General features: G+C 56.6%; 1 protein-coding gene across 3 annotated transcripts; it reads right to left on the bottom strand.

Moving 5' to 3' along the window:
• Nucleotides 1-1,030: 1,030 nt before the first annotated feature.
• Nucleotides 1,031-25,471, bottom strand: SLX9 (SLX9 ribosome biogenesis factor). Of its 3 annotated transcripts, none has more exons than XM_006060814.4 (6): nt 25,192-25,471; nt 21,798-21,906; nt 14,491-14,559; nt 6,482-6,632; nt 2,416-2,603; nt 1,031-1,348 (listed from the first exon to the last, which is right to left on the bottom strand). In XM_006060814.4, exons 1-5 carry the CDS (start codon nt 25,327-25,329, stop codon nt 2,450-2,452), a joined length of 621 nt encoding a protein of 206 aa, XP_006060876.3. In that variant the 5' UTR covers nt 25,330-25,471; the 3' UTR covers nt 1,031-1,348; nt 2,416-2,449. The 3 variants fall into 3 exon arrangements, with proteins under 3 accessions (XP_006060876.3, XP_006060874.4, XP_006060875.4); XM_006060812.4 differs by having other exon boundaries at nt 2,416-2,484; nt 25,192-25,465; XM_006060813.4 differs by having other exon boundaries at nt 2,416-2,481; nt 25,192-25,462.

Here is a 25,471-nt window from a genome sequence, read left to right as displayed (position 1 = left end):
GCCGCTCTGCTGCACGCCCACCCCCCTCAGGGGCTCCTCCACTGGCCCCCTCCCCCCAGGCCACTCTGCTGCACGCCCACCCCCCTCAGGGGCTCCTCCACTGGCCCCCTCCCCCCAGGCCACTCTGCTGCACGCCCACACCCCTCAGGGGCTCCTCCACTGGCCCCCTCCCCCCTCCCCCAGCCCCCACTCCCTCTCCGAGGCCTGGGACTGCACACTTTGGAAGGCCTGGGGGCTTGCAGGACTCTGCCCCTGCCTCTGCCCACTGCTGGGGGCTGCAGAACGCCTGGCTGGGGAGACCCGTCGGTGACCAGAACCCCTCAGAGGCCCTGTAGGGCGGACACCGCAGACCAGGCCCACCAGCCTTCAGACCCTGAAAGCAAACTGAGTTTAAAATGCACATGAAAACCACCCAATCGTTTGTCACTTAATTTTATTACCAAATAATCCAAGCGCATTCTATGAAGATTAAAAACAAGGTAAGCAGCACAGAAATCCCTCCAGGTCAGAGACGGCAGCCAGCAGGCTCCCAAGAGTGGGGAGGGAGAGGGGGTCTCTCCCACCCGCCCTCCTCCCCCACCCCACCCCCAACCATCTGGGCGGCAGGGCACTCTGCTCAGGGCGGGGGGCATCCCCAGACAGTTTCGGCTTCTCAGTCACATTCCCAGCGAGTCCGCCGCAGTGGAGGGCAGTGGATGGCCGCTGCAGAGGACGGCAGCGTCGGGCTCGCCCCGCACCTCCCCGTCCTCCCCCCAGCCCCACAGGTGAGGTCAAGGAGAAGGTCCTGACATCGGGCAGAGGTCAGAGGCCCTGAGAGAGGGCACCGCGAGAAGAGTGGCTGAGCTGCATCCAGCTGCAGTCAGCCTGGAGCCCCCAGAGGACCAAGCCAGAAGGCTTGTCTCTTAATATGACACACGTGTGCGAGTCACTGCCCACAAACCCAGACGGAAGAGGAAAGCGAGGAGAAGGCCGGCCGCATGGCTGCACCACCTCCTGTGGGGCGGGCACTGAGCTCCATGGACACCTTGGGTTTCCAGCAGTGTTTTTATTGCAAAAATACATGTGTCGTCACAATACTCCTGTGTCAACTGCCTGTCTCCCGCCTGTGCCAAGCACAGCAGCCGTGTCGCAGAGGAAGGGGCTGGCAGCCCAGGGGACAGTGGCCAAACCGGCCCTGGGCACCTCCTCGTGGGTGGCCTCGGCGCTCTCACACGCCCCACGGGGTCAGGGCTGCCCACCGCCCTCCAGCTGCATCTGCTCAGCCAACCGCTGCCCAATGGCCAGCAGAGGGCTGGCTCTATAGGCCGGACTGGCCAGCAGCTCCTGGAACCGCGTCCGTTCTTCCTCACTGAAAGAATGGAGAGCGGAGGTCAGTGGGAAGGGTGGGTGCGGCGCAACCAGCAACCGCAGGGCCAGCCTCGGCACAGCCACCCCGCAGGGAGGGACACCAGCACAGGGCTGGGCCAGGGCTGGACGGGGCGGGGTGTGAGGCAGGCTGCGGGGCTATGAGGTTCTGCCTGGTGGGTCTGGGTGTGGGGGCGGATGGGTGTCTGAAGCCCGGGGGAGGGGGCACTTCAGGTAGGAGGGGAGGGGCTGCCCTGGGGCCTGTTGGTGGGCACACAGGCCCCTCATTCGCCACAACTGTGACAAGGAGCTGCTGTCTAAGGCGGGGAATGCGCACTGCACACTCAAGACCTCACACGGCAGCTCCTCGCCAGCTTGGTCCCACAGGAGCAGGGGTACCGGGCCCGGTGGTGATGGGGGTCTGCAGTGGGCCCAACCTTCCTGCAGAAGGCCCTGGGCCCCGAGTCCACGGGGGGGGCTGCCTCTCTGTGCCCATCCCTAAGCCCAGCCGGCCACGTCACCTCCCCGAGGTGCCAGGGCCAGCTCACACCTCGGCCCTGCAGCCCAGCACAGCCACGGGTGACCTGGTCAGGTGCCTCTAGGGACATCTCTGCCACTGAAACTGAGGTGACCTGGTCCGGACCTCAGGGCGGCGGGCCCGCCACGGCCCTGTGGCGAGGCAGGGTGGAGAGCCCAGCCTGTACCCTCCACAGGTGCGTGCCCAAAGACAAGGTCAAACCCCACCATGCCCCAGCTTTCTGTGCTGTTAACAGGGAGACTTTAGACCCCAACGGATGGCTGACTGATTGGCCAGGTGTCCACACTCCCAAGACACCTGGGACCCGGGTCCCAAGGGCAGCCCCCCAAGACCCAGCGGCTGCCCTCAGCACTCCAGGGGAAGGGGCTTCCTGGTCCCTGGAGACAGTCGTCCACGCCCCCCAGGTTGAGCCCCAACACACCAAGGACTCGGGTGGGGGAAGCCCTGGATGGGCCGTGTGGAGGCAGGCAGGACACCGGGCGTCCTTTGCAGGTGTGTGTTTGGGGACGGGGGGCAGGGTGTGTGGTACTCACAGGAGCTGCAGTCTCTGCACGGCGCTCATCCGGCTCAGCTCGGCGGGCCGGGGCCTGCTGGCCGCCCTGCTGGGGACACGGAGAAAGGGGTCAGCATGGCGCACATTCGAGTCTCGACTGGAGGCCACAGTCTACACAGGGCTCTCGGCTGGCTTGGAAGGCTACAGGTGCCACACGGCAGGAAGGACCTGGCAGAACGGGAACCCAGAAAACCTGTGAGTCCTGAAACACCACCTAACTCTGGCCTGCAGACCAAGAGCCCCCATTTCTTATTCATGTTCCCTCTGTTCCCTGCTCAGCTGCTCTGGGGCTACTTCATCCCGACTCCTTCCCGCTCCAGACCCCCAAGACAGCCCCTGGACACTGTGGCCCTGTTCCTTTCACCACTGACCTCTCTCTGTGTCCACCACAGAGCTCCCGGAGGCCCCACCCTTGCCGATCCGGAGGGCCTGGTTCTCCCTTCCCCCAGCCACGCCCCCCACCCAGGAGGTGGCGCCTCCATGCTGGGAAGTCAGGAGGCCTGGGGACTTCATGCCCTGAATCTTCATCCCCATCTAGTTCAGGTAAGAAGGCCTCCCACAGCCTCTTCCTGCTCTGACAGTCAAGGGCCCCAAGGTGCAAGCACACCCCTGGGAGTCCCCTCAGGGTCCAGAGGCAGCCTAGGGTGACATGGGGCGGGTGGCAAGAAGAGGCAGGACCCTCACCCAAGCCTCAGGACATGTCCAGGGCCTGGCAGGCCGCTCACGGGAATGGCACGCCCCTCCCCGCTGGGGTTTTCCACTTTGGACAAAGGCAGGCAGGGTGGATTCCCGGAGGCCATGGGGGCGCAGGGAACTGACCCCCCTGTGCTCACCCCAGTGGCCCAGGGCGGGGACATTCACACTAGACACCAGCCCAGGTCCTGCCCACCCGCTTCAAAGGCTGGAGCCCCAGCTCACCCAGCACCTGGGTCTAGCTCTGGCTGCAGGGCCGAGAGCACTGAGAAGGGACAAAGAGTGGACAAAGACCTTCCTGCCAGAACTGAAGCAGCTGCCCACTCCCGAGACCCATGGAGCTGGAAGAAGACCCTGGCCCTGCCAGCACTGGGGGCTGCGGCTCTGGGTGCTAAATGCCTTGGGGTAACCCTTGGGGAAGTTGCTCCAGCAGAAGTCTGTTTCCCAGAATGCAAGACAGGCCAGTGCTGTCCTGACAGGCTCCCTTCAGCTGGCACCCAGTGCCTGGGGATGCAAGTGGGCCCAGGTGGCTCTCAGCTTCAGGGCTCTTGTGCTACCCCATCCCTCCCCCTCTGATGTGAACAAACCCTTGTGGCACCCACCCCAAGGGGACTGGGGCCCAAAACCAAATGGGACTCTCATCTCAATCCACAGCACTGGTAGATGATCCCGAGGCCCCAAGGTCCAGGAAGCCCAGCTGGTAACAGGCGCCAGCTCCCAGGGTCAGGCCCCCCCCGTGTCAGGCCACCCGCTGTCGTCCTCTACAACCTTTGGACCATGGGGGAACCACTTTCTCTAGACTCAAACCTTCTTCCTGGTGAGCGCAGACCACTGGCAGAGCACCATCTGCTCTGGTCTTGGGCCCCTCAGGCTCTCCAGGGGCTTGAGGGCCAGGTCAGTGCTGGGCAGTGCCACCTGTCGGGGGGAACACCCAACAGCCCACTGGGCCTGCTCAGAACCTCGGGCTCTCCCCACACCACCCAGATTTGGGATGAACCTGGGGCAGCCCAGGGCCTCTGTTGGGGTATCCCAGCAGGTGACTGGACCCAGGCAAGGCACTTGGGGTCTGGGTTCCCAGGCACAAAGCTGCCCCACAACACATCCTGCCCAACTCTGATGCCGGGGGCAGCTGAGAGGGTGGGCATTCCTGCACCAGGCCCCAGAAGCCCTGCCCTTGTGAAGCAGGAAGAGGCCAAACACCCGGCCCAGCAGACCTCCGGGGCTGACGACAATCCCACTCCACCCTGCCAATGGGAGGAGGGCACAGGATGGAGGGGAGGGATCGAAGCCTGCGGCCTCGCAGCCCACCCCAGGGCCGAGTGTGGCAGGGCCCCTGTGGTCCTGGGCGAGACTCCGGGGCTGCCCCCTGGGGCCCACGGCGGCGACTCTCCTGGGCCCTCCCCACATCCCTCCTTCCTCGGCTCACTCTAATCGTGACTGTGAGGGTAACAGTCCCACGGGAATCGCAAAGCCTAAGGGTGGTCTCGGGGACCCCAGCCTGCGGAGAGGGGCCAGGACTCCCCAGCCGTGGTCAGACGTCGGCACCCAGATCATGGTCTCTCACACCATTTCCAGCGGAAGGGACTGGGCTCCCTGGAGGAACACTGACTCTCAGACAGGAAGAGGAAATGCCTAGATGAGCCTGGAGCATCTTGTGCCCGAGGAAGGGACGTACTCAGAAACAAAACACAACGGCCCCCACGGATGGGAGTGTCGGGGTGGGACAGCAGAGCCAACCGAGGAACTCCCGAGGGCCAGCGCCAGAGCCGGTTCAGCAGCAGAACAGAGTCGTACTGGATCACGGCCCAAAGCATAAAATAAATAAATACCCCCGGGGCCAGCCTGACGTAAACAAGTGACAGAGAAGGAAACCAGGAGGATCCACGTGGCTCTGCAGCTGTCCCGTCCTCAGGGGAGGGGAGCGCCCCCTCCTCGGGCCGGGGGTGGGCACAGCGACCTCCTCCCAGAGGACGGTGGGAGGTGGTGGCAGCATAGTGGAGACACCTGCCAGACTCGCCTGAGCCGGGCGACCACGGTCAGCGTCCACCATGGAGGTCACGTGACGGCACGCACCCTGGACGGGACGTGGTGAGAAGGGCCCCTCCCCTCTGTGGTCTTCCCTGAGGGGCGTCCTGAAACACGCCTGGCTCCTCCTCCAAACCGTCAAGGTCCTTAAAGACAGGAAGGTCTGAGAGACTGTCACAGCCCAGAGGCGCTCTGAGGGGACACGGTGGCTGCATGTCACGTGGGGGCCTGGCTGGAGCCCTGGGGCAGCAGAAGGTCAGTAGGGGAAACTGAGGAGCCTGAACAGACTGAGCTTTTAGCCGACTATTATTTATGAATGAAGCTGGCTCCTGACTATGACAAACGCACAGGCTGATGTCAGACGTGAGGAGAGGCGTGTGACTCTGGGCATCACCACCGTAACTTTTCTATCATCAAACTCTGCTCTAGAATAACGTTTACCTCAGCAGACAGCTCCTGGTGCCAAGAGGCGGTTGGGGGCGGGGTGACAGTGGCCGGGAGAGCGCCCCCCGCCCCGGCCGCCTCGCAGGGCCCTCCTCCGCTGCAGGCCGGTGTCTGTGCAGCCCTCTCCCCTCTGGGAGCACCAAGCACATTTTTTGGATGAGAAAACTGCAAGCAGGGTGAGGACGCTTGACCGGGTCACATTTTTGTTCAAGAACCAGGAATGGAATGTGCATTTCAGGCTCCAGCTCCATCACCAAACCTCAGCTCCGATGGCCACTCCTCGTCTGGTCCCCACACTCTGGGCATTCCCATCCCAGACTGGCTAGAACTGACCACCTAACTCTGCAGCCAAGGGGCCCTGAGCCTGTCACCCACCACCCCAACCCTTCCTCCTCAGAGGGGTATTCGGCAGGAAAAAGAATTATTTCAAAAAGACAAAATCAAAGACAAAGGAAACGATGAAAGTCCAGGAACCATGATAGGACAGGAAGGCCTACAACTCCCCATTCGTCCTGAAGTCAAGCCACGGTCACACCTGGCTGGTGCACAGCAGGACACTCTTCTGCAGCACGGGGTCCCAGGGGAGCAGGACGAGCCCCAGGAGGAAGGCCCAGCCTGGGGCAGGGGGCTGGGGTGACAAGGGCAGTGGCTGGGCAATGGGTGGGAAAATGGAGCTGGAGGGACCCCCAGGCACAGCACCCGGCTGAGTGGCTGTGGGAGGCCATCGATACGCCACCGGGCACCCACTCCTGAGAAGGCCCAGGGCCCCCACCTCATGGTTGGGCCTGAGACAAGGGTGTCCCAAGTCAAGACGGGCCTCTGCAGGGTCAGTGCCCGGCCCGGCCACACCACTGCTCAGCCTCTCCTGCGGACACGACACTCACCGTCGGGTGGGGGGCCGCCGGCCGCCGGTCTCCAGCTCCAACAGCTCAGGGAGGGCGTCCCTCAGGGGCTGCAGGTCCCCCACCACCACCGTGGCCCTCCGCCTCCTCTCCGCCTTGAGCTTCTGTTCCGCCAGCTTTATGGCTTCAATCTCTGAGGAAGAGGGACACAGGGTCAGTGAGAGAGGACCCAGGAGGACAAGTGTTCGGCCATGGACTTTAGCAGCAGAGGGTCCCGGCTCCCAGCCTGCATAGCCAGAGTTTAGCCGGGAACCCAGGGTGGGAGGGGGTACAGGGGTGCAGCCCGAGCGACTTGCTCCCCTTAATCCTGGAGATGGCTGTGGAATCACAAGCCTGGGGAGACAGGCTGCAGGCAGAGGAGCTGCCCTTGGGGAGGCCAGGGCCCTGAGGCCTGGAGGAGGGGGTGGGCGGAGGGGTGGGCAGGCAGAGGGGCCTGCAGAGTCAGAGCAGCTGGTACCCTCCCCTCTGCCCCCCAGTCGGCTTCCTGGGGATGCACCCAGAAAAGAGAAGTAGTCCCCATGGGAGGCAGTGACAGGGTGAAGGGTCCCCAACACTGGCCAGGTATAAAGCAAGGGGGGGTCTCAAGGGGGCTCCTGCACGATGTGGGGGCTGTGAGGAGGGGCAGGCGCATTGGCCAGAGAGACAGGGTGACAGGGCCCAGGTCCAGGGTGCCAGGTGGAAGGCAGGGCGTGGGTGAGCCGCTGGGTGAGGCCGCTGTCGGCCAGCAGGGCTGTGGCCACCACACACGGAAGGGCCTCGAGATCTGAATTCCATTTTATAAGCAATGTGTATTCTGAAACTGTTAATAAAACACGCTCTCAAGCACGTTGTCTCCACAGTGTGGTGTGTGGACCCACCAGCTCACTAGTCTGTGTGCAGACCTTGCTCCAGGAGACTGCCTGAATCTGTGATAAGCGATTTGTTAATTGTTCTGTATTAGATTCCTTAAAAAAAAAAAAAAAAAAAAGCTCTGCTTCTAAAAAGCTGGGAAATGAGGCTGTGATGGATCTGGGACGGCTGGACCAGAGCAGAGACGCTCCCCGCCTCCCTACTGTTCGAGTTTTACTGGCTATAAATAACCAGCTGCAGACTCTGAATCTCCTCTAAAAAAAAAAACTGGAAGTACCCTCCCAACGAGCGGTCGGTGGACTGAGTATGGCCAAGGGACCAGGAGAAGCCAGGAGAGAGGTGACAGCCAGCAGCCCAGGCGAACCCGACAGGGGACCTTTTCCTTGCAAGGGATGTGGGTGTGTGGCTGCCCAGCTGCCCCTCAGGGCAGGTGTGAGAGGTGATGGAAGTGGGCACGGTAACCAGGGGAGCGGTGATGACACCAGACACAGGGCAGGCCAGGAAAATGGGGGCTGGACAACTCAGGACAGCCCACCCTGAGTGCGGGAGGTGTGTGTGAAATGTGAGGGGTGCGTGCTGACCCCCACAGGCATCTCCAAAAGAGAGTAATTTCCAGAAACTGACTACTTGGGAAGCCTGGCAGGAGCAGCCCCTCCCAGCTAGCGGTCACCCCCAGAGGCCCAGAGAAGCCCAGCAAGGGCGAGCCAGACAAGCCCAGCAGGACACACCTGCCCCAGCCGCAAGGAGGCTGCCGCAGTCCAGGGGCCTGCACCTCACTCCAGAGAGCTGGGCTGTGGGACAAAGATCACCCTCCTCCGGGTCCTTGGGCCCTGGCCCAGGCCACCCCTCAGTGTTGGGACACTAGGATTTAAAGGCAACGATCCAGGGCTCTCCATGCTACCAGGGCAATTTATTCAGCTCGTCAAGCTGGTGCCTCTTCCCTGGGAGCCCAGCACCCAGGAGGAGTTGGGGGTCAGGGGTCAGGCAGGGGACCAAAGAGAGCAGGGCAGGCCTGGCTCCTAGCAGGACACAGGACCCCTGTGTGCCTACAGAGGAGCCAGCATATCAGCGTTTTGGGTTAGTAACAGGCGGGGTCCGCCCAGCACACATCTGAGGCGCGCAGCGACGGCAGCACACGGGCACATGCACCGGCGGGTCACTGCAGCGGCTGCCTCAAAAAAGGCCGCAGTTGCCACAAGAGGTGTCCACAGAATCTGACGAATTCACTGCCCACTCAGGATAAAGCTCACAAGGAAACCAAGAACAGGAAGAACTTCCCCAATCTGAGACACTATCTACCAGAAACCGCGTCTCATACACACGAGACATTCTCTGATGGAGCAGGCCACAGAAGGGACGGTGCAGACCCACGCTGACCCAGCCGAGCCCGGGTGAGGGCGACTCCGAGCCCGGGGTGGGCGACACGAGCAAGCAGCTCCTCCCCACCCCGCCTCAAGCCTGCGCAGTGCCAACAGGGCCTGTAGTCCACATGGTGCCCAGAAGGTCAGGCACAGTTCCCAGGAGGGTCCGTCCACCCTGGTCACCATCCCCTGCTTCCCTGCCCGCATCAGCTCACCCATAACAAACAGAGCTCGAGTGAGCACCACCGGCTTTATGCCCCAACGTGGCCTGAGGTTACTGACCCTGAGCAAAGCAGGCTCACAGGACAGTGACCATGGGCCCTTGGCTCCCAAAGACTAGAAACAATCCTCACCCCCTCCAGCTGCTGCAGTAGGAAGAGAAGACATAAAACAGAGACTGGAAAGAGAGGTAAAACTGTCTCTATCTTAAGTATTGTAGCACGATCGTTTATGTAAAACATTCTACCAAATCTACAGGATAATTACCAGAACACACAATTTTAACAAGATCAGAGGATACAGAGTTAATAATAATTAATAAATGATAATATAATAATACATAGTAAAAACTGGAAAATGAAACTTTTGTGAATTCCATTTATAATAGCTTCAAAAACTATTAGCAATAAGCTAATGAACAGTTAGCAATAAGCTTATCCAAACAAAAAAAAATCTAAGACCTCTACTCTGAAAATCACACAACAGGATGACAGAAATTGAGAAAAATTTAAATGAAAGGAAATGTACAAACTAGGTTTCAAAGAGGCAGAGGAATCAGAGATCAAATTGCCAACATTTGTTGGATTATGGAGAAACCAAGGGAGCTTCAAAAAAATTCTGCTTCACTGACTAAGCTAAAGCCTTTGACTGTGTGGATCACAGCAAACTATGGAAAATTCTTAGAGACTGGAATATCAGACCACCTTACCTGTCTCCTGGGAAACCTGTATACAGCTCAAGAATCAACAGTAGAACCAGACATGGAACAACTGACTGGTTCAAAGTTGGGAAAGGAGTATGACAATGCTGTGTATTGTCACCTTGTTTATTTAACTTATATGCAGAGTACACCACACGAAATGCTGGAAGAATCATAAGCTGGAATGAAGATTTCCAGAAGAAATATCAACAACCTCAGATATGCATATAATACTACCCTAAGGGCAAAAGTGAAGAGGAACTAAAAAGGCTCAAGAGGCCTTGATGAAGGTGAAAGAGGAGGGTGAAAAAGCTGGCTTAAAAGTCAACATTCAAAAAACTAAGATCATCGCATCCGGTCCCATCACTTCATGACAAACAGATGGGGGAAAAAAAAAACAGTGGCAGATTTTATTTCCCTGGGCTCTAAAATCACTGCAGATGGTGACTGCAGCCATGAAATTAAAAGACATTTGCTCCTTGGAAAGAAAGCTATGACAAACCTAGACTGCGTATTAAAAAGTAAAGACATTACTTTGCCAACAAAGGTCCATACAGTCAAAGCTATGGTTTTTCCAGTAGTGGTGTACGGATGTGAGAGTTGGTTGACAAAGAAAGCTAAATGTCGAAGAATGGATGCTTTTGAACTGTGGTGTTGGAGAACTCTTGAGAGTCCCTTGGACTGCAAGGAGATCCAACCAGTCCATCCTAAAGGAGATCAGTCCTGGGTGATCATTGGAAGGACTGATGTTGAAGCTGAAACTCCAATACTCTGGCCACCTGCTGCAGAGAGCTGACTCATTTGAAAAGACCCTGATGCTGGGAAAGATTGAGGGAAGGAGAAGAAGGGAATGACAAAGGATGAGATGTTTGAATGGCATCACCAACTTAATGGACATGAATCAGAGCAAACTTTGGGAGACAGTGAAGGGCAGTGCTTCATTGACTACGCCAAAGACTTTGACTGTGTGGATCACAATAAACTGTGGAAAATTCTGGAAGAGATGGGAATATCAGACCACCTGACCTGCCTCTTGAGAAACCTGTATGCAGGTCAGGAAGCAACAGTTAGAACTGGACATGGAACAACAGACTGGTTCCAAGTAGGAAAAGGAGTACGTCAAGGCTGTATATTGTCACCATGCTTATTAACTTGTATATAGAGTATATCATGAGAAACGCTGGGCTGGAGGAAGCACAAGCTGGAATCAAGATTGCTGGGAGAAATATCAATAACCTCAGGTTTGCAAATGACAAGACCCTTATGGCAGAAAGTGAAGAAGAACTTAAAAGATGCTTACTCCTTGGAAGAAAAGTTATGACCAACCTAGATAGCATATTAAAAAGCAGAGACATTACTTTGCCAACAAAGGTCTGTCTAGTCAAGGCTATGGTTTTTCCAGTGGTCATGTATGGATGTGAGAGTTTGTGAAGAAAGCTGAGTGCTGAAGAATTGATGCTTTTGAACTGTGGTGTTGGAGAAGACTCTTGAGAGTCCCTTGGACCGCAAGGAGATCCAACCAGTCCATCCTAAAGGAGATCAGTCCTGGGTGATCATTGGAAGGACTGATGTTGAAGCTGAAACTCCAATACTCTGGCCACCTGATGCGAAGAGCTGACTCATTTGAGAAGATCCTGATGCTGGGAAAGACTGAGGGCAGGAGAAGGGGACGACAGAGGATGAGATGGTTGGATGGCATCAGACTCAATGGACATGGGTTTGGGTGGACTCTGGGAGTTGGTGATGGACAGGGAGGCCTGGTGTGCTGCGGTTCCTGGGGTCGCAAACAGTCGGACACCACTGAGCGACTGAACTGAACTGAAGGGCAGAGGAGCCTCGCATGCTGCAGTCCATGGGGTCAAAAACAGTCAGACACAACTTAGTGACTGAACAACAACAAAAGATTAAAGGAAAAATTACCGTGTCCGTGGATGAAGACCCAGCCTTGTTAAAACAGCACTTCTGAAGTGATGTACGGATTCAAAGCGATGATCTGGAGGTCACTACTACACCAGGTGGCGGCGGTGGTGGTGGCTTTAAGAAGCTGACCAGCCTGTGATCAGTCACATGGAAATGCTAAGAACCTGGACCCCCCAAAGCGGTCTTGAAACAGAGGGACAGACATAGGACTTCCTTGTCCAACCCCAGGACCTGCTTCACAGCTGCAGCTTCAACAGGCTGGAACCGAGGAGGGTCAGCGAGCAGAACAATGGTGAGAGGCGTTAGCTTTCCACAGACATCAGGATGACTGCACAAGGAGAGAGTCTTTACGACAAACACTGATGAAACCAAAGGAAAGAAAACCCTGAACCAGTGCTTCACATCACAGAAAATGTAAATCAAGATGGATCAGAAATCTAAATATCAAAGCTAAAACCATAAAGTTTTCAGAAGGGTAGTCTTGGGACTGGGCAGTTTCCTTAAACAAGGCACACGCACGCGTGCACACACATATGCACGTGCACACACACTAAACATGCAAAGAAAAGAGACAAAATCAGTGTCCTCAAAATTAAACTTCTGTTCAGTTAAAAAAAAAAAAACTGTTGAGAAAATAAATAGGCAAGTTACAGTCTGGGAGAAAATTATCTGCAAAACACATCTGAGGAGACTGACCTCCAGGACAGAGGATTCCTGGAGCTCAATAATAAAGAGCCCTCAGGAGCCTCGGGAAACAAGGCCTGGGCGTCAGGACGCCCCAGTGGGCAGCAGCAGACAAAACGCCCATTCACCACAGTGACAGGCACCTCACGCTCAGCAGAACGGCCAGGACTGCAGGACTGGCGTGCCGGAAGGGCTGCGAGCAACCCCAACTCCCCCGCGCTGTCGGGGGCGTAAGCGTACAACCACAGGAGAGGAACGTCTGGGAGCTGCTCGTAAAACTAAACATACACCTGCCCTATGACCCAGCATTCCATTCCAAGTGTTTACCCAGGAGAAATGAAAACATATGTCCACAAAAAGACTTGTGAAGAATGTTCATCGCAGCCTATTCACAGCAGCTAAAAAGAGAAAAGACACCAGGTGTCCATCCACAGGAAAGTGGATACCAAGCAGTGTGTCCACATAAGGAAACACTTCTCAGCAACACATAGGCCCAGACCACAGCTCCACCCAGCACAGATAAGCAGGAGAACCCAGACACATAAAGACTGCCCTTACCCGATGTCCAGAGCAGCAAAGCTTGAACTCGACCTGAAAAGAGCAGACGGAGCTGCCTTTGGGGGCGGGGCCCGGCCCACGTCCCGAGAGGACTCTGCTGCGTGCGCGCGTGCACTGGCCCCAAGTCACCACACAGCACAGTGAAGGCCCAGGCCACTACATGCAGACGTCACCTCAAAATCAAAACCAAAAAGAACCGTAAACAAATACTGACCTCTAGCAGAGTTACTAGGGAGAAAGTGTGCTCAATCTGTAATCCACTTTGGAACATACAGCTAAAACAAGGGTTGGCGGCTGGACCAGACAGATGGGACAGACAGGCAGACAGACAGACAGCCGTGATAAAGAAGTGAGGCGCTCATGGTAAAGTCTGGATGGTGGGCAAATGGGCATCCACTGTAGAATTCTTCCCACTTTTCTGTACAAAACTTTTCATAATAAAGTACTCAGTGAAAGAAATTTGGGAGCTGTAGCTAAAGCTACAGTAAGAGGCTAACATTTAGCCTTTCATTCAAAAATAAATGACTAAGTTACTAAAACAAACCTGGAGAAACCAAGAACAGGGTATTAAAACAACAGAAACTAACAATTTAGAAAACAAAACAGGAGACGACAACTAAAGACAGGCATTCCTGGAACAGATAAGACAAAATCAATCAGAAGAGAGAGAAGGGGATACAAATAAAGAGTAATAAAGAGGTTAAATAATGAGAAACTAGCAACTCTGCCAATAAAGGCTGAGATCTGATTAGATGGTTTTATGGGAAAATGAGTGAGTGACCAAGATTAGCTCAAGTAGTTAAAAAAAGACCAACCATCACAGAAGAAAACTTAAACATCATCAGAGAACTATAGCCCAGAATATTCAGGGGTCCAGTGGTCCCGGCCTATTAACTTTCCAAATCCATTTTACAAAGAATATTTTGCACAACCCCATGCTACAGACCGTGGAAAAGAAAATGCATGAATGGACATTTCCTTAAGACACATCCAAAAACTGAAAGAAAACTTAAAATTAACAATTATGGATGAAACTGATACATTTCTCTAAACATTTTTAATTTATTAAACATATAATTTGTTTAAAACCTTCAAGGAAAAAAATAATGCTGGTCATTTTTAACTGTGTGAGAACATAAAAAAAACATTTCAAAGTAGTTTTAAGTCAGCAAAATCAGACTAAAAAGATAACTGTAAGAAAAAAAAAACCAACAAAACAATGTTCACAAGAAAACCTTCAGAAAAACACCAGCAAATATTCAGCATCATGAAAAATAAGTGTATTTTCCAAAATTATTAAGAAGAAACCCACCCTGATAGGCAGGCCAAGGCACCCCCATAAGAGGGCGAAGGCCGGGGTCCCTGACCCCACCAGTGGGTGAACGGCAGCTTCTGCCAGGGACCCCGAGGGCCACATGCAGGCCGGGAAGGTGATCTGAGAAACTTCGTGTCATAAATCACCTGACCCTCAGGCACTCCCTCTCTGACGTTTTACCCACGAGAGCGGGTGACACTCCTGGTGGGGAGTGAGGTAAGGCCGTGCAGACCCTCGCATGGGTGACAGGGCCACCCCGCTGCCATCTGCCTGTCACAGTGCAGGCCGCCTCCTCCAGGGCCCGGACCACCCAGAGGCCGGGTTCTGAGCCAGCCCAGGACAAGGGTCCACTGGGGACAGGACAGGACAGGACGGGGAAGCTTACTCTGCAGCCACCGCTCGCGCCTCAGCTTCAGCTTCTCCTTCTTGGGCAGAACAGTCTTGGCCTCAGCACCTGCCAAGAGAACACATGTGAGCAGGACAGACCAGGAGCCCAGATTGCGCCTCTGTTCAGGGCGCCCGCCGCCGCACCTGGCCGTGGCTGCGGAACACCCGGGACCCAGGGGCTGCAGGCCACCCGCGCACTGGGCTTTCACTGGTCTCCCCAGAGACAACACACACACCCGGCGGGTGCACTCTTCAAGATCCAATGGCCGCAGACTTCCGGCATCTAAGTAGAAGCTGAGAGGACACGCGCTTGTCAGGGTGGCCTACTGCTCAGTCAGTTCAGGGAAGCCAGGACTCCCACGGGGCTCCCACCTCTTCTCCAAGTCAGAGCCCACACCCACAGCCTCATGCCTAACCTCTGCCCATGCCCCAGGCTGACCCACTCTCCTCCCCACTCACCCTGGCCCCTCATCCCTAGCAGGAAGGACCGCCAGTCACCCGGGGCTGGTCAGCCGGCTGCAGGTGCCCAGGCAGGGAGGCGGGACAGAGGGGCTGCACGGCGGGGCCCACGCGGGTGCCAGGCTGCAGGGGTGAGGTGAGGACGGCTTGTCCGGGACGGGAGCTGAGTAAGGGGGACGGTGGCAGGAGGCAGAGGGCGGCCTCACATGGGGACCTCAGACAAGACTCAAGCCGGACACCTGTTCCCAAAGGTCCAGGAAGCCACCTTTTCTGCCCCAATCCCATAACTTCTCTAAGATTTTGAAATCATTTCAAAGAAAAAGAGTCTACGACACATGGAGAATGATGGAATCCTAAGTCTGCAGCCTGTGATCAAGGGACAAGTTGGCATATGGGTCAAGACCACCCTGTACCACCCAGGACACCTTCTCAGCAGCCAGGACCCCCGACTCACACTCAGGAAACAGGTCCCAGCATGCTGACCCTGTGAGGCCCAGGCTTTGGGGAAGGCAGGGTGACCAACGCATACCTCCACATCAGCTGCTGTGGAACATGCGCTGCAGAACCGTGAGCATCTTAGTGATGCTTCAGGTGAGAGGGTCACTTCAGGTGAAAACTCACCGGGACAGAAGGAATCACCGATAAAGCCCAGCCCGCTCCCTGGGGAAGCATGGCTCCTTATAGAGACCTGAGCCCAGTGACTTGAACCCAACCTCAGGGCTGATCCAGAGGCACTGCCTGAGGGCGGCCCTCCCACTAGGAGGAGGAGGGCAGGGACTTGCTGCCAGGCTGGACGCTTCCTGCCAACGTCACCCCCTCTAACCACCTGTGTCCTGTGCTGTATGCAACAGGCCAGCGACCATCCACTTTCCTGCCCCGAGATTCTGACCCCCACTGCCTGCGGGGCCCTGGAGGTCCCAGAGCACCCGGCTCCTTGGCACCCCGGGCCTGTCCGGATGCATCCTCATGCAGCCACGCCACAGCCAAATCCTCCTGCCTGTGGCACCAGCCAAGAGCCCACCCAGAGCCAAGAAGGGGCACTGAGAAACATCTGTCCTCCTCCTCCTCCCACTGGCCCGAGGGCCCAGCCCTTCCCTTGATGCCATGCAGGCAGAGTCCTCCAGGCTGGACCTGACTGCCCTTCCCAGCTTCCCTGTCAGGCAGAACGGGCTTGACCAGACGACAGCAAGACGAGCCCAGCAGTGGCCTTCCCTGCCTCCAGCTGCCAGCAGGCCCAACGCAGTGGCCTGTGCCCTCCAACTCACTGGTCGAGCACCCAGAACACAGGCCCTGCCAGTCAGGGTCAGGGTGTCCCCAGAAGCTGTGGGCTCCTCCCCTCAGGGCCTCCCCATGGCAAGGAGGCAAGAGCCTGGGCAAGATGGGGAGGCGCGCAGAGCTTGCGGCCACAGAGGTCACAGCACCTCCAGCAGCAGGCAACCAGCGCCACAGCCAAGACCAGGACAGTGTGGTATCCTCCAGCCCCCAAACCCACACACGCTGCTGTCCACCGAAGACCTCCAGGCCTCCCCTCCGCATCCTCTGGAGGTCAGGGGGAACGAGGGGAGAGCCAACCACCACCCCTCCAACCCAAAGCGGACCCCGCCCAGGGCCGGATGCAATGGATGGCAGCTTCCTCTCAGCCTGGACACCTCCCATTCCACTTGGAGAGGAGTGAGGAGAACTGGATTCTGTCACAGCCCTGACCTCACAGCTGCAGGAAAGGTGGGGAGGTCTGATGGGGAGCTTCAGCACAAGCCCCTCTGGGAGGTGCTCGGATCCTCCAATGCCTGAGGTCAGCCTGCCCAAGCCTCTTCCCCTCCCCCAGGCGGGACAGGCCTGAGGGCCAGGTGCAGCACTGCTGCCCTCTGCTGAGCGCCTGCCTGCGCGTTTCAGAGGAGACCGTGGTAGCCGGCCAGCAGGGGGAGCTCGGCTACAGAGCGAGGGAAGTCAGGCACAGAGCTCTCTGCCTGGGGCCCCCAAAACCCGGTCCCTCCACCGCGACCTCCAGGCCAGCAGGGCCACTCACCACCGTCACATCCCCAACTTCTCCACCCAGAGCCCCTGCAGACACGCTGCAGGGCCACCTCCTCTCTCTGGTCCTTCTGCTCCTGCGTCCCCGACCAGGCCTGTCCTCCACCTGCTCACGCCTCCGCTTGAGTCTAGGGGTGAGGACTGTCCAGTCCAGGGTACAGAGGACTGGGGACACCCAGGCGCTTATCTGAGCACAGAGCTTGTTTCCTGCATGGTCGCAGTGCAAGGGAATATAGAACTAGAAACAGAACTGGCAAGTGGCACCCCATGGGAAGAGGATGTGGGAGCCCAGAAGGGCCCCAGACCTCTACTGGCCCTCCAGTCCCCGGTCCCCACCCAGAGCTGAGTCCTGCTGGTGGTGGGTGGGGGCGGTCTGTGGGGTGGGGAGGCCCATCATCTCAGAACCCAGTGCTTCCCCCTAGGAGGCTGAGCCCCTGCCTGAATCAGAAGGAAAAGTGGGGGCAGTCCTTGGCCGGCAGGGCTCCCAAAGGAAGCCCTGAGAGAGATGCCACTAGTAAGGCCCACCAGCCCTCCTACCCTGGGGTCCACCAGCCCCACTGAGTCCAGGCTGCAGGGGAGGGGGCACAGCAGACCCCGGGGAGGGGGGCACCACCAGGCCCCGGGACCACATGACCACAGGGCAGCATAGCACATGCCCACAGGGGCCAGGGAGGTGGGCAGTAGAGCTGCCTGCCCCCCAGCCCGCAGTGAGGACGCTCTCGTCCAGGTGGACAGGTACCCTGCCTGCACGGCCCAGCAGGTCACAAGCAGAGCTGAGTCACTGGACACCACGTTCCCCATGACCTGTGTCTGCCCTGGCCACCACTCCAGCTCAAACCCAGGGGGCTGCCAGGCCCAGCGCTCAAGGGAGCCAAGGCATGGGCCAATGCGGAAGCAAGTCTGCTGCTGCAGAGGGAGGTATGGGCACGGTGACAGACACCTGCCACTGGGAACTGGGCGCCTCGGCCAGCAGAGAGGAGGCCCGCTCAACGGGACGTGTGGCCAGTCAGGCCCACAGCTTCCCCATCCTAAGGCCAGGCCCAGGCACCGTTCCCAGTATTCCACAGTTACAGACTTGTCTCAACCCCAACACAGAAATAAGGCCTGGTATTACCCCGACCCCCAGCAGGAGGCTCCCGAGCACACGGCCTCAGGCCGCCCACCCACCTTCTCCACCCTCGGCACTGGGGCTCTCAGGGCTCTGCCAGCCGCAAGGCCACAGGCACACAGCCCGCTGCTGAGCTCCAAGCTCTGGGCCCTCTCCTCCTGTCATTCTCCTTTAGCTTTCTGTACACTATGACTTTTTTTTTTTTTTTTTCAAAAAGGCTTCTGACTGGGGAGAGACTGCTTTCCAAGAGCTGGCCAGTCCCCGTCTTCTGCCTCCTGGCCCTGCCTGCCAGCCCCTCAGACTGTAAGAGATGTTCTCCTCTGTGGCTCCTTCTCCTCCCTGACCAGCCCATAGAAGAAAACACCTTCCTTTCTTCTCTCCCTGCCCCTCTAGCACCCCTGTGGTTTTCAGGCCATGCTACTCAGATTTTAGTGTCCCCTCCACCTCGAAGTGACACCTCATCTTTCTGATCAGCCATGCTCCCCGGGCAGCCCACGCTGTCTGTGGCGGCCTTTCCAACGACCCCTCAGACTCAGCGTGAAGGCTCAGGGTAATTGAGTGTCTCCCGCGCACTGAGACAATCCTATGAGCACAGGCTGTCATGCCCACAGGCACGCGCCAAGGCGCTGCCACCTCAGAGACAGCGACCAGGACCACAAGGACTGATCAGGAGACCCGATGACAGCCCATCACAGCTCAGGACCAAGATGACCCTGGGTCCAGGAGGAGATGGGCACTCCTGTGCTCCCATAGTTGAGAGGCAGGACCCACTAGGCTGTGGGCCAGTATCCTAAACCTGGCAGCATCAGAGACTTCTGGAGGGGTGTGTGAAGACAAGGTTCGGCAGGTCTGGGATGGGGCCCCAGTGGTCCTGGTGCCGGCCCAGGCCTCCCCGAACTGGGTGCAAAGCCTCAGACCCACCCCACCCACACGGTGCACGGGGGAAGGAGAGCAAGAGCTGAGACAGCACCACAGCTGTGCCAGGGGCGGGCCCGCAGTCACTCCCAGGGCGGGCTGCGTGGCTCTGAGCTCGGCCACATCGCCCCCCACCCCCTGGTGCCGCAGCCTCGTCTGCACAGGAGACAGTGCGTGTGCATTAGTCCCTCACCAGTGTGAGGCTGAAGGGGCCTGGACAAGTCCTGAGCAGGCCCACAGCACACCTGCCCAGCAGATGCCACGCTCGCCTGACGGATGCAGGTAACAGACGCTCAAGATGCAGCGCCAGCAGAGCACGGCCCTGTGTCCCCTCCACTCCCTGCACACCTCTCAGGGACACCAGCGCCAGCAGAGCATGGCCCTGTGTCCCCTCCACTCCCTGCACACCTCTCAGGGACACCAGCGCCAGCAGAGCACGGCCCTGTGTCCCCTCCACTCCCTGCACACCTCTCAGGGACACCAGCGCCAGCAGAGCACGGCCCTGTGTCCCCTCCACTCCCTGCACACCTCTCAGGGACACCAGCGCCAGCAGAGCACGGCCCTGTGTCCCCTCCACTCCCTGCACACCTCTCAGGGACACCAGTGGCAGCACGGCTTCTCTGCTGGGTCCCCTGAGCCCCACATGGAGGTCCCGCTACAGGGAGGTCAGAGGCAGGTGCTGGGTTGTGGGCTGTTCCCTGCGGGACCCACCCTCTCAGGTAAGTGGGGATCCGTGTGCTGTGCCTCTGTGGACATGGCTCACAGCGAGGGGACGTCTGTCAGCTGCCGCAGGAATGCAAGCCTCCCGCTCAGCAGCCCCTCCTCCGAGCCCCGGACAGAGGTGAGATGTCCGAGTGCCACGCTGAGCACCAAGTGCCCAACACTTGCCAACGGACAGAGAGTGAGAAAGACAGAGGTACGCAGGAGGGCAGGGACGGCAGCACCCATCGGCTCCCTGGAGGACTAGCTCCCTCGGCAACTCAAAAACCCTGGAAGAGTTTTTGCCCAAAATGATAAAGAGCTGCTCTCTATAACACATAAAAATTCTTCATGATTAAGAAAAGTGATCAAAACTGCCCAGTACACAAACCACAGGAGAACCAGTTAACACACAAAACTGCTGGATCGTGTGGGTCACCAAAGGGGCCTGAGTGGCCGTGACTCCAGACCCTTCCTGCCCTCCCGACGGCAAGTCCCCATGGTACCCCCCGATCCCCACCCCTGAGCACGGGAAAGTACTCGGGCAGGACGCAGCCAGAGCTCTGCAGGATCCAGCCCAAAAAGCAACAGGAGGGTCTAAGGGTGAGACGATGGCGCTGAAAACACACCGCTCTAGGCGCCGGGATTACTCCGGGCTGGAGCCAACAGAGCCAGCAGGTTGTGACTCCCCTCATCTGACCCAAGCTGGGAGCTTCTGAGGTGAGGACTGCCTGGGTCCCCTCCTCCGGGGAGGTTTAACGCCATAAGGACGCCAGAATGAGGACCACAGGGAGCCGCATACACGAACCTTCCCCATGCTCACCGCCCACAACACTGCTGCTCCTCACTCAGATACTCCAGAGGCCCAGGTTCTCACCACGCCTCTGAGCTGTCACTGAGGCTTGGGCGAAGCCTGCACACGGTCACGGGATGTGACCTGCACACAGCAGTTTTTCTGTTTTTCTCTTGTTAATCTGTCTTCTCTTAGTCTAACCGGCAGGGTCCTAGCTGAGAATCTAGGAGGGCAGAGACGAGAAGGCTTCCCTCCCTACAGTCTCAATGTACAAAGAATAGCAAGGAGATCTGGATAACTCTCCAGTGAAATTAAAAAAAAAAAAAAAATCCAAACCAAGCTGCAAACAACACGATCTCACAGGCAACACTCGACATAGGCTTGCCTGTGAAATAACTACAACTTACAACTCCAGCAGCAGTTCAGACCGTACATGGAAATTCAGAAAAATAATGCTCAACACTGGAAGCCCTGCCCTGGAGGCCAGAGTGCTTCAACAGGACTGAGGACGCTTCTCTCAATCGCTCAGCCGTAAACACGCAGCTAGCATAGGCGGCATGAAGGCTTCACCTGCCGAGAGCGGACGAGGTGTGGCTGCCCAGGGCAGGAGAGCCGCCCCCTGCTCCAGGACCAGCCCAGGCAGGACACCGGGCTAACAGCGTCACAAAGCCCGAAATGGGGGGCGTGCAGTCGGAAAGAAGACCTCTCCCCACGATACAAAAGGGAAGGAAGAGGGGCTTGGGGGCCACAGTGCACCCTGGATCCTGCCTGAGGCGTCAGGGAGACGGGGGATCCTTCTACTTTGCTCACCTGAAATAAGGTTATTACAATCGATGTGTTCAGGTGTGCTAACAGCCCTGTAGGCGTGTATGTCTTTTTTTTCTAAGAGCCCTAAGAAATACAGACTAAAGGATTCCTGACGGAAATGCTGTTTGCCTCAAAATAGCCCAGCGCTGTGCTAAAGGCAGGAGATAGGCACATGGAATGTTTAATACCATCTTTCTGTTCAGCACATCTTTAAAACTTTCCACTAAAGAAAAAACACCTCTTGGGCTTCCCTGGTTGTCCAGTGGCTAAGACTCCATGCCCCCATTGCAGAGGGCCTGGGTTCCATCCCTGGTCAGGGATCAGATCCCACATGCAACTAACACCGAAGCAGCCAAATAAATAAATAAAAGCACATATAAGGTGCACAGGGCGACCTGAGCTGCGCTCCAGCCTGTGCCTGTGGGCATGTGGAAGCTCGCCTGCACCGAAGCTCCCCACCCCAAGATCCATGCTGTTCGCTCTTAGCTCTCACCTCTCTTGATGGAGGTGACGCTCCTCGTCTCCACATCCAGCTGCTGCACCAAGGCACTGGGGTCTATCGTGGTCCCAGCAAACACATCAGCGTTCAGGCAAGCCAACTCCTGAAGAGGCAAGACGGGAGACTTAAGACTCGCTCTGCAGCTTCAAGACCCCTCAGCGAGGGCCAGACCCTGGCTTCTCCAGAGCAGGAGCTGGAGCTGGAGAGGAACCCGAGGCCCACCCCCACCCCAGGCCCCAGGACTCTCAGGTCACATGCTCCTTGCAGCCTCAGCTCATCCCCCAACCCCCAACGCCCGCCCCTGGGCCTGGCTCCAGCCTCGGGACCATTTGAGACTAGACCCAGGATCAGTAACAATTACAAATCACAACATTCAGGAGCCCCCGAGAGGGGACCCAGGTTTCCTCCCAAACCTCCCACCATCTTACTCTTCCTGTCATTCATGGCTGCTCCTCCACCTCCACACTCTCCCAGCAATCTCTGGGTCTCTGACCACATTCATCCCACACCGAGGTCTCACAACCCTCCAGGTCACTCTGCCTGGCACACCATGCTACCCCAGACCCCGCCTCCGAGGCCCGGCCGCCTCATTCAGGTCCAAGCTCCAGGACGGGAGCCTTGGAAGGGGCGTCAGTAACCCGGCAGCTTAGGCACAACCTCTGAGCAGACACTGGCCAGGCACCACGCTGCCCTGGCCTGGGGGCAGCTTCCAGGAAGCGGCATGATGGCAGGTTGGAGGCAGTGTGAGCTCAAGGCTGCACTGGCTCAGGAGTGACCAGCTGCACTCGCAAAGCCTCCAGTCCCTGCTGAAGGTGGGACTGAACTGTGAAGGCAGCCTCCCAGCCACACAGGCACACCCAGCGGAAAGGGCAAAGGTTTCTATGGCCACGGGGGCTGAAGCACAATCTGACAGTAAGAGGCTTGCGCCAACCCAGGCTGCCAGGCTACAACACAAAAACAAGAAAACATAATAGGCAGACAGGAGGGTGCACACTGGTGCAGAATGGTCTGTTACACAAGAGCTGAGCCAGGCCAGGGAACAACCGAGATGACCTGCAAACACCAGCACTTCCGAAGACAGCCAGCTTTCAAGAACAACAGAGCAGGACACACGCAGAGAGACTGGAAACAAGACCTAGGCAACAGAAGCTGTGTCCGAGGGGCCCACGTGTTGGATTTGGCAATGACCTCATCTCAGCCACGGGACTGAAAGAGAGCATGTCTAAAGAACCAAGGAAGTACGATGACAATGTCTCATCAGAGAATACCAACAAAGAGACAGAGCCATGACCAAACTGCTCAGACTCCCCTGAGCTTTTCAACTAAACCCTGACATTTCACAACACCCAAAGGACAAGCAACAAGGGAAAACAGGAGAAACTGATGTTACAACAATTAAAAATTCTATGCTTCCAAGGGTAATATCAAGAAGATAAAAAGACAACCCATTGAAGTGGAAAAAATATTTGCAAACCATATTTATCTGATAAAGTTTAGTATCTGGAATATATAACTCTGACAACTCAACAGAAAGAGAAACAACAACTTTTAAGTGAGCAAAGGACTTGAAAAGACATTTCTCCAAAGATAAACAGCTAACAAGCCCAGAAAAAAAGAAAAAAATTCAACATTATTCATTATCTCTTCAGTTCAGTTCAGTTCAGTCGCTCAGTCGTGTCCGACTCTTTTAGGGAAATGCAAATCGAAAGAGTGAATACCACCTGACATCCAGCAGGATGGATATAATCAAAAAGACAGACAACAACAATCGCTGGTGAGGATGTGGAGAAATTGGAGCCCTCATGTATTGCTGGTGGGAATGTAAAATGGTGCCGCCATTGTGTAAAGTAAACTGGCAATTCATCCAAAAGCTCAACTTAGAATTCTGTACATCCTAGCAATTCCGTCCCCTGAATCCACAGGAAAATTAGTGCAGAGCAGCAGCATGACAGCCAAAAATTAGAAACAATCTATCCACCAACTTATGAATGGATAAACAAAATGCAGTGTGGTCTGGTTTATTCAGACAATGGAGTATTTTTCAGCCATAAAAAGAATGAGGACAACAGAGAAATAAGTGCTACGAAAATAATGCTATAAGAACAAACCTCAAAAACATGTTCAGTGAAAAAACCCTGACACAAAAGGCCACATATCGTATTAATTCCATTTATATGAAATGCCCAGGAGAGGCAAATATATAGAGACAGAAAGCAGATTCGTGGTTGCCAGAATGACTGATGGTAAGTATGGGATTTCCTTTGGCGGTGACAAAAACATTCAGAAATTGGTAGTGACGGTTGCACAAATCTGTGAATATTCTTTTTAAAATGCCCAATGAATTGTACACTTTAAATGGATGAATTTTATGACATGAATTCTATCCCAATAAAGTTTTATGAAAGCCAGGGCATTGATGCCAGATCCTGGGATCACACATCATCTCCTCCATCAGCAGCTGAATGCCCTTGGTAGTTCATTTAAACTCTCAGTTTTTTTCCCTGCAAAATGAGGGCTGGGACTGTTACAAAGATGTAAGGTGACAGGCACATAGCACATGCTTAACAAACATGGTTGTTCTCTTCAGCATTACTGACCCAAAGCCACGGTTCCCACAAACCAAGAGGATTTTGTCCACTGTCCAAGTGTTGGCCCCTTGACTACAAACACCAGTAAATGCTTCCAGGCAGCTCCAGGGTCAGCACCTGGATAAACAAAACACGGTCTAACCACACAGTGGAAGGTGCTTCCACCATAAAAAAGAATGAAGCATTGTTAAACATCATACAACCTGCGTGAGAGCTGAAAACACTGTGCTAAGTCCAAAAAACCAAACGCAAAGGCGGAAACCTACAGGACCCCATCCATGTGAAATGTACAGACACAGGCAAAGACGAGCGGCTGCTCAGGGCCGGGAGGGCTGAGGGGACCGCCAAGGCAGGGGATGGGGTAGGGGAGGGAACAGCTCCAGGGTACAGCATGATCTCTTCAGTTTGCTCTTTCCTTTTTTCCTTAATCCTGGGAAACCCCTTTCCTTTCCTTGGAGCGCAGCTACGACGTAAAGGAATATTGACCTTTTTAGCGCAGATTTCTACAAGTCGAGGTGGAAGGTTTCTGGTTCTCCCTCGCAGAACTCCAGACGCGGAGCAAGTCAACCTCTTGCTCCGAGCCTGGCGGTCCACGGAGGCCACAACACTTCGTGGACCGGAAAGGCTCACAGACCGTGCGGCAAAGCCCGCCGAGGGCGGTCCTGGGGCCGCAGGGACGCTTCGGGGGGCGGCAGGGGACCCTGGGGCCGCACAGTGTGGCGCCCGACTCCGGCCCGCGGCCCCCTTCTTCCACCCGCTCCCCCTTCCCACCCCTACCGCCCGCAGTATCCTCAGCTTACCTTCCCCGCGACTCCACCAGTCGAGGCCTGCAGAGGGGCTACCTCCCGGGCGGGGGACGCGAGGCCGGGCGCTGCCTCCCCCGTGGGCCTCACGGCATTCTGGTGCACCCGGGCCCTCAGGCTCCTCACTTTCCCCATGTTCCCAGCGAAGACTCACAGCCGGCTGGAAGCCGCTGGGCTCAAGCGGCACACGCTGCCGGAAACTGGTCCGGCACTCTGACTGCCGGGCGGAAACAGGAGTCGCGATCCTGCCCGCGCCGGTTGTTAGGCTTCAGAGAGG

The sequence above is a fragment of the Bubalus bubalis genome, chromosome 1, assembly GCF_019923935.1.
Source record: "Bubalus bubalis isolate 160015118507 breed Murrah chromosome 1, NDDB_SH_1, whole genome shotgun sequence".
NCBI classification, from domain to species: domain Eukaryota; kingdom Metazoa; phylum Chordata; class Mammalia; order Artiodactyla; family Bovidae; genus Bubalus; species Bubalus bubalis.
Note: the sequence above shows the minus strand (reverse complement) of the source record. Positions and strands in the feature narration are given on the sequence as shown.